Source organism: Procambarus clarkii, chromosome 63, assembly GCF_040958095.1.
Source record: "Procambarus clarkii isolate CNS0578487 chromosome 63, FALCON_Pclarkii_2.0, whole genome shotgun sequence".
Taxonomy (NCBI): domain Eukaryota; kingdom Metazoa; phylum Arthropoda; class Malacostraca; order Decapoda; family Cambaridae; genus Procambarus; species Procambarus clarkii.
This window is the reverse complement of record NC_091212.1, coordinates 14,654,409-14,663,168: the sequence shown is the minus strand read 5'-3', so window position 1 is coordinate 14,663,168 and position 8,760 is coordinate 14,654,409. Positions and strand designations below refer to the sequence as shown.

Genomic DNA, 8,760 nt, shown 5'->3' with positions numbered 1-8,760 from the left:
CCCTCAGCCTCATCTACAGCAACCGACCTCAGCGATTAACGCAGGTATGACCCACAAGGTGTTTATACCTTACAGTGTAAGGTATACCTTACAGTGCATGCACGCTCAGAACCAGGTATAACCGTCAGTGAATATATTCTTAGCCTTTCTAGAGCTTATATACTGTATCCGTTTATACATAGCCATTTTGACCAGACCACACACTAGAAGGTGAAGGGACGACGACGTTTCGGTCCGTCCTGGACCATTCTCAAGTCGATTGTAGTCCAAGTCGACAATCGACTTGAGAATGGTCCAGGACGGACCGAAACGTCGTCGTCGTCCCTTCACCTTCTAGTGTGTGGTCTGGTCAACTTACTTTAGCCACGTTATTGTGACTCATCGCCTGCATACATAGCCATGTACTCTCCTCCTCTGTGCTATGTTCTGTGTTCTTGTCTGTATGTCGTTTTCTGTTTAACGTTATTTCTGTATCCATTTTGTGTGTGTTTTCCATCGGGTTATTCAGCCCTTGGGGCAGGATCTGCCTAAGGTAGAATAGGTGGGTAGCGTCCTCTTCCCCCTTCCTTCAACCGAAGGGGGTTGAGGGAACGGGGGCTACCTATATATCTATCTAGATGCCTTTTCGACAAATTTGGATAATTTCAGGTAACACTACCATCCAAAACATTAATTTTTCCTTTATTGTAGAGCAGATTCCTTTCCTAATGTCTCTTAAGGGTAACAGATCCCCTAGCCTATATGGCCTCTTAAACTCAACGGCTCCCAAGCAAACAGTGCCTCTTAAACCCACAGAGTACCTCTTAGCAGATCCATTACCTTTAATGACTCTCAACACATCCCTAACTTACATTTGTTAAAAAGTCATTAATTTAACTGCTGTTTCTCTGGTTCAAATCATTATGGATACATGTTGTTGTTGTTGTTGTTCAACAAGCTCAGACCCTTCACTCAATAGAAACTGCGCCCATTAGCTGGTTGATCTCAGATGTCCTTGTGTGTTGAGGTGGGTCTCGTCAGCGCCGGGCCCAGGGTGTGGCATCACTCAGATGGGACAATGACTCTCTAGGAAGGTTGTGCTGTGACGATGGATGGTTGCTGCTGTCTATTGTCCTCCTCTGTTCTTGCAAGGGCTCGTTTATTGTAGCTTCTGCTGTGTGTGTGTGGGTGGGGGTGGGGGGGGGGGTGTATGTGTGTGTGTGGGGTGTGTGTGTGTGTGTGTGTGGGGTGTGTGTGTGTGTGTGTGGGGGGTGTGTGTGTGGGGTGTGTGTGTGTGGGGTGTGTGTGTGTGGGGGGGGGGTGTGTGTGTGTGTGTGTGTGGGGTGGGGTGTGTGTGTGTGGGGTGGGGTGTGTGTGTGTGGGGTGGGGTGTGTGTGAGTGGGGTGGGGTGTGTGTGTGTGGGGTGGGGTGTGTGTGTGTGGGGTGGGGTGTGTGTGTGTGTGGTGGGGTGTGTGTGTGGGGGTGGGTGTGTGTGTGTGTATATTCACCTATTTGTGCTTGCGGGGATTGAGCTCTGCTCTTTCGGCCCGCCTCTCAACTGTCAATCAATTAACTGTTGCTAACTACTGCTAACTTTTTTTTTCTCACACACACACGCACACACACGCGCGCACACGCACGCACACGCACGCACGCGCACGCACGCACACACACACACACACACACACACACACACACACACACACACACACACACACACACACACACACACACACACACACACACACACACACACACACACACACACACACAGGAATCTGTACACCAGTTGATTGACAGTTGAGAGGCGGGACCAAAGAGCCAAAGCTCAACCCCCGCAAGCACAAACAGGTGAGTACAAATAGGTGAGTACACACAGAGGAAGCAGCCCGTAACAGCTGTCTAACTCCCAGGTACCTATTTACTGTTAGATAACAGGGGGCATCAGGGATCAGGGGCGAAAGAAACTACCCATTTCGTTTCTCGCCAGCGCCGGGAATCGAACCCTGACCACAGGATTAAGCGCCCAGCATGCTGTCCACACAGCCACCGACGCCTGTGTGTGTGTACTTTGCCTATTGACATTGTCCGTTGGCTTAATACTGTTGGGTGTAATGCTACACGTATGATTCATGTCTAGACATCCACTAAACAAATACCTTTCTTCTCGTTACAGGTTGTGGCGACAATGATCGTAGCTCTGGGCCCCTTGGCAACGGGTCTGGGCAAGGGCTACTCCTCCCCAGCCCTCGCCTCCATGCAAATTCCCTCCTCCACGAACAGCTCTCACTCTCACGACTTCTCCATCACGCAAGAACAGGGGTCGTGGATCGCTTCCCTCTCGCTCCTGGGAGCCTTCTTCGGCGGCATCCCTGGAGGACTGGCCATGAGGCTAGGAAGGAAGAGCGTACTAGCCGTCGTGTCTCTACCTTTCGCCCTCTCTTGGCTGCTAACGGTCTTCGCCTCGAGTGTGTATATGGTCTACGCTTCTTCCTTCCTGTGTGGCATATGGTCAGCGGTGGTGTCGCTGGTCACTCCCGTCTACATCAGCGAAATCGCCCATCCGGAAATCCGTGGCTGTCTCTGCTCCGTAGCTAAGCTTACGGCTAATGTAGGCATGCTTCTCTCTTTCCTACTGGGCGTGTACCTCGACTGGCGCCAACTGGCTATGGTGGCCTCCATCGCCCCGGCGCTGCTCTTCCTGGCCCTCATGCTCATTCCCGAGACGCCCAGTTACCTGCTGTATCGCGGCCGCGAAGACGACGCCGCGACGTCTCTCTCCTGGCTGCGAGGAGGACTGGACGTCACGCAGGAGCTGGACACCATGAGGGCCAACATCGAGGCCATGCGGGAGAACACGGAGGTCACATGCTACCGGGAATGGCGCCGCGATCTCATCAAGCCCGTCCTCATCACCTGCGGCCTCATGGTCTTCCAGAAATTCAGCGGCGCCAATGCCTTTAATTTCTACGCCGTACCGATCCTGACCGAAGCCTTCGCTGGGATCAACCCTTACAGCGCCGCTGTGGTTGTCGGCCTCCTGCAGATCCTCGCGGGGATGGTGTCGTCGGTCCTGATCGACACTGTAGGTCGACTCCCGCTGTTGATAGTGTCGAATCTGCTGATGTCGACGGCGCTAGCAGGCTTCGGTACCTTCCTGTACGTCACGGGCAGCATCGGTGGCGGGGCAGGGCCGGGTTTAGACTGGATTCCTCTCACCTGCGCCTTAATATTCCAGGTGGCGTATGCTCTGGGAATCTCACCCATCGCCTGGATTTACATCGGCGAATTGTTCCCGCTGAAGCACCGGGGTTTAGGCGCCATCGCCAATTCCGTCAGTTACGCCTGTTCCTTCGCCAGTGTGAAGACCTTCGTAGACTTCCAGTTGCTATTGGGGCTCTATGGAGCCTTCTGGCTCTACGCGGGGATCTCGCTGGTCGGCCTGGTCTTCACCGTGGCACTGGTCCCGGAAACGAAAGGTCGCGGCCTCCAGGAAATGCAGGAAATCTACACGCCGAGGGAGTACACTCCCATCTACAATGAACAGGGAACGCAGAACAAGTTGATACCTTAATGTGTTCGTCTGGTGTTAAAGTGGTGTAGTGTGCTGAACTTTCAAGTGTACTAGAGCGACGCCAGGACCCGCGGCGAGAGGAAGGGGGGTGGGGGGGGGGGAGTGAATCTCGTGTGTAAACACAAGGATGCTAAACGGCTCGTCTGGTTCATCTCCAGTATGTGTGGTATAGGAACACTTGGTGTGTGCCAGCATCTCTGTCCCTGAAGATCTCGCGCTCATGTGCGCATGTGTGTGTGTGTGTGTGTGTGTGTGTGTGTGTGTGTGTGTGAGAGTGTGTGTGTGTGTGAGAGAGAGAGTGTGTGTGTGTGTTTTTATAGAGAGAAGATGAACACTTGTAATTAGACGTCTTTCGTACTGAAATTACTATTTTCTTAATGCTTATACCATAGATGTGTTTGAAGAGTTGGTATGCCGTGAAGAGCATACCATGTGGCCAAATACTGACTATATTGTAAATACTGTACAAAACCTCCCAAATGATGTGTAAGATAATTGTAATTTATTAGAGAAAACAACTAGTCTGTATATAGAAAGAATTTCTTTTTCTATTTCTCTTATAAACACTTTGTAACAATACTTATTCTGATAATAAAAGATTGTTGTAAAACTTGGAATTTGTAATAGATTTGTCACCCCACCACCACCCCACAGGAGAGAATACACAGGAACAACAGAAAACGAGATTTTTGGTCTATGAAAAAGTTGAATTCTTCCAGTCCAGCTGTAGAATGCTTCTACATGTCTCACTCTTCCTCTGGCAGGTGAGAGATGAGGGGTAGAGAAGCAGAAGGTTCTCTCCCTCCTCTCTACTCCTTCCAGCAGAAAGGCCAGAAATACAACACGCAAGAGACAACATCACGCAGTTACACAAATTGTATTTATTGACATCGCATAACCGATCTAATAACCCCTACTACGGGCTCACCATAGCCCGTGCTGCTTGGACTTTTTTGATCCAGGCAGCGAATCTTTAACAACAACAAACCTATCTAAAGAATTCTAAATTATGCAAATGCAAAATATTAAAAAAAAAAAAATACACAAAATCCTTTTTAATAATCCATAGAACTGCTCCCTGTTGCTACCTAGATGGTCAGACCTACGACTATTTTCCACAGGCTGTTGTAGTAGGCTCTAGGTATAATATTACCGCCAGTATACCTTGCCTGGTATACAGATATATTCTGCACGATCAGAAATACCAACCGTTTAAGGGTGGTCCCTGGAAAGTATATATATATATATAGTTTGTTCCAGTAGGCTATGACTGTTAGCGTGACCCTTCTCAAATGCATTATTTCTTGTTATATCGCCTCATATGACACTGGTTCTTATAGTCCATCACGGTGACTTAATACCACTGATGGATGGAATTAATTGCAGTCTATCATTCCTTAGAAAATAAATCAGTTGTCTGATGCATTCTTTGCAGTGTAATATTTACGTCACAAGTTCCCTTAAACGTTTCTAAGAAAGACGTAGAGAAAGGAGGGGAGAGAGAGAGAGAAAGACGTGGAGAAACGTTTGTAGAGAAAGGGGGAAGAAAGGAAAAAAATTAATAGAAACACAAGAGAGGCAAATACTATCAAAACAAAGCCAAAGACAGAGATCACCGACATAAATGACCATGAACTCTTTCCCTCCCCTCCCTCCCTCGCCCCATCTTCCCCTCTCTACCTCCCTCCCTCCCCCACCAAGCATACCCCTCCCTCATTCCCTCCCTAAACAGCCAAGAAGGCAACCCTGTAATTTCCCCGCATATCTTACTTATTTGTACAGCTCCAAGTCCCAGCGGGCAACCTGTTAAACTAACTCACATGGGAGCCGAGTTATAATTGCAATTAATTATCTCATTGTGTTCGTTATTAAGAGCATGGGAGAGCGTACAGTGTCCCCCATGAGTGAGACACATATACTACAGTGCCATCCCTTCATGTGTGAGACACAGAATAGCACTGTACCCCCATTTCTGTGGCGCTGACTTATCATGGCATCAAATCTTCACATTGTGCAATTTTTTCCCCCATATCTGATTTTTTCGTAATCGTGTACATCTCGATGATGAACAAAGCTAAATCTACACAATTTAAGGGTGAATTGAGTACATTTAATCAAGCCGCTGAGATGAGAAAATAAGGCCTCAGGATATTTACATAAAATGTCTTATCAAATAAATATTCCTAGAATAGCCCTAGCCCCAAATAAGCAGCCTTAAAGTACCTCGCTCTCACCCCCCCAGTCATGATAACATGATAACTCTTAACACAGTCTACTAGCCTCGAACTCTTGAACTCCAGTTTATGAATAGAGCTCTTGACTGATAACTATTCTCCGTGTGTGTGTGTGTGTGTGTGTGTGTGTGTGTGTGTGTGTGTGTGTGTGTGTGTGTACTCTTGCGTCCGCTACAAGTTGATTTACGGCTTCACTACGTCTTATTAATGAAGAAAACGGGATACGGTCGTGATATTTCTCGAGCAGGATATTCTATAGTGATATTGAGACCGTCTTGGTCTGATTTGCAGGGGGGGAGAAAAGCGTAAGATATCCAGCTGGAATTATGGCTTATTGTAAGTTGACCAGACCACACACACTAGAAGGTGAAGGGGCGACGACGACGACGTTTCGGTCCGTCCTGGACCATTCTCAAGTCGATTGTCGCCTGCATATGATTATTGTAGTGTTAAGCTACTTCTTTGTTGGGACTTGGTGAGTCCTTCACTCCATGCAAACCGTTCCTCACCTCCCCCCCCCCCCACACACACACATACACGTTCATTTCATCATCCCAGACGTTCAGTCAGTCGTTCTTCAATCTCAACACCTCAACAATCTCAACATCTCAACAGTAATCAATCACCACCACTTACCCAGCCTGTCATTCCTCACCCCATACACCCCCAGTCAGTTGTTTCTCATCCCCTACACACCCCCCAGCCAGCTGTCTCACACACCCCCCAGCCAGCTGTCTCACACACCCCAGCCAGCTGTCTCACACACACCCCAGCCAGCTGTCTCACACACACCCCAGCCAGCTGTCTCACACACCCCCCAGCCAGCTGTCTCACACACCCCCAGCCAGCTGTCTCTCACACACCCCCCAGCCAGCTGTCTCTCACACCCCCCAGCCAGCTGTCTCTCACACCCCCCAGCCAGCTGTCTCACACACCCCCCAGCCAGCTGTCTCTCACACACCCCCCAGCCAGCTGTCTCACACACCCCCAGCCAGCTGTCTCACACACCCCCAGCCAGCTGTCTCACACACCCCCCAGCCAGCTGTCTCACACACACCCCAGCCAGCTGTCTCACACCCCCCCAGCCAGCTGTCTCTCACACCCCCCAGCCAGCTGTCTCACACACCCCCCAGCCAGCTGTCTCACACACCCCCCAGCCAGCTGTCTCACACACCCCCAGCCAGCTGTCTCACACACACCCCCAGCCAGCTGTCTCTCACACACCCCCAGCCAGCTGTCTCACACACACCCCAGCCAGCTGTCTCTCACACACCCCCAGCCAGCTGTCTCACACACCCCCAGCCAGCTGTCTCACACACCCCAGCCAGCTGTCTCACACACACCCCACAGCTGTTGCTTTCATCCAAATACTCAACGAACTTAAATTATTTTAACAAGTAAATTATGAAAAAACAGCATTAGAAAAACACGAGATAAATGAAACCAAAATTATAATTAGCTTCAAGGTCTGCAAAACGGCCAACAAATCACCATTGTTGAATTATGCATAAAGTTTACTGTTTGGGTTTCCTAAACTATTTCAAAAACTCTTTTTAGACAATTTAGCTAAAATTTTAATATCAATTTGACTTATAAATATAAATTATAAATTTATACATTATAAATTGACGGGCAGAATGTTTCCGAGTTATAACAATGAATTGTGTGGCTTATATCATAGTTGTTTGCTGGGGGTTGAGCTTCGGTTCTTGATCCCCCGCCTCTCAACTGTCAATCAACTGGTGTACAGGTTCCTGAGCCTACTGGGCTCTATCATATCTCCACTTGAAACTGTGTTTGGAGTCAGCCTCCACCACATCACTGTCTAATGCATTCCATTTGTTAACTACCCTAAAGCTGTGTATTTACTATTTGTGGCTGCAGACTCGAGCTCTTTAACTATTTTCTATTATCTATTTTGAAGATAATCTATTTTCCTCTATTATATCTACTACATATATTTCTAACACACACACATCCCCAGGAAGCAGCCCGTAGCAGATGTCTAACTCCCAGGTACCTATTTACTGCTAGATAAACAGGAGCATCAGGGTTAAAGAAACTCTGCCCATTTATTCTTGCCTCGGCGGGAATTAGAAGCCTTTAGAACTACGATTCCCAAGCGCTGTCCTCTCAGCCGCAAGGCCCCTTGTGTGTGTGGGAGAGAAAGAACATGTTTATATTAGTGAAAATAGAAAAAGACACATTTTATATATTACAATATTCTCTCATGTAGTGTGGCTTCACAATACCAGCAACATTCGATACCATAGGGGAGCCGGTCGGCCGAGCGGACAGCACGCTGGACTTGTGATCCTGTGGTCCTGGGTTCGATCCCAGGCGCCGGCGAGAAACAATGGGCAGAGTTTCTTTCACCCTATGCCCCTGTTACCTAGCAGTAAAATAGGTACCTGGGTGTTAGTCAGCTGTCACGGGCTGCTTCCTGGGGGTGGAGGCCTGGTCGAGGACCGGGCCGCGGGGACACTAAAAAGCCCCGAAATCATCTCAAGATAACCTCAAGATAGCATTTTGTCTTTGTCCCAAAAAATAACGCGGCTGATATACGCACGAGGAAAAAAAAATAGAAATAAAAAGCTGAAAAATTCACCGACAAAAATAAGCGAAATAATACAAAGTTTAATATTAATATCAGGAAGAGATAAGAGAAGTGTAGCGAGGCGAGGCTATGAATGGTCCCATCTGTATGTATGCCGCAGACACAGCTGCTGCCCAACCACTGTGTTAGGCTGCTGGACCAGACCGCTCCTACTTCCTCCTGCTGCTCCTCCTCCTCTTCCTCTCACTCTCCCCCACTCTCATAACAGGATGCTGCCTCTCTTGCTACTACTGTTGTAACTGCTACTTCTGCTGCCTCTGCTTCCCTATACTACCACTACTGCTTCTACTGAAACTACTAATACCACTAATACTAATTTTGCACTAATATTTTTTTTTTAATTTTGCCCCGAGGGG

The 8,760-nt window shown here is 48.4% G+C and overlaps 1 protein-coding gene across 1 annotated transcript in view; it reads left to right on the top strand.

Annotated features, from left to right (window-relative positions):
* LOC123769495 (facilitated trehalose transporter Tret1-like) overlaps positions 1-4,163 on the top strand; it is a 43,460-nt gene extending 39,297 nt beyond the window's left edge. Inside the window, exons 2-3 of the mRNA XM_069308767.1 lie at positions 1-44; positions 2,156-4,163. The exon at positions 1-44 is cut by the window's left edge and continues 36 nt beyond it. Of these exons, the coding sequence (XP_069164868.1) occupies positions 1-44; positions 2,156-3,553 (1,442 nt within the window). The 3' untranslated portion in view covers positions 3,554-4,163. The remainder of the gene's footprint in view (positions 45-2,155) is intronic.
* Positions 4,164-8,760: the final 4,597 nt, after the last annotated feature.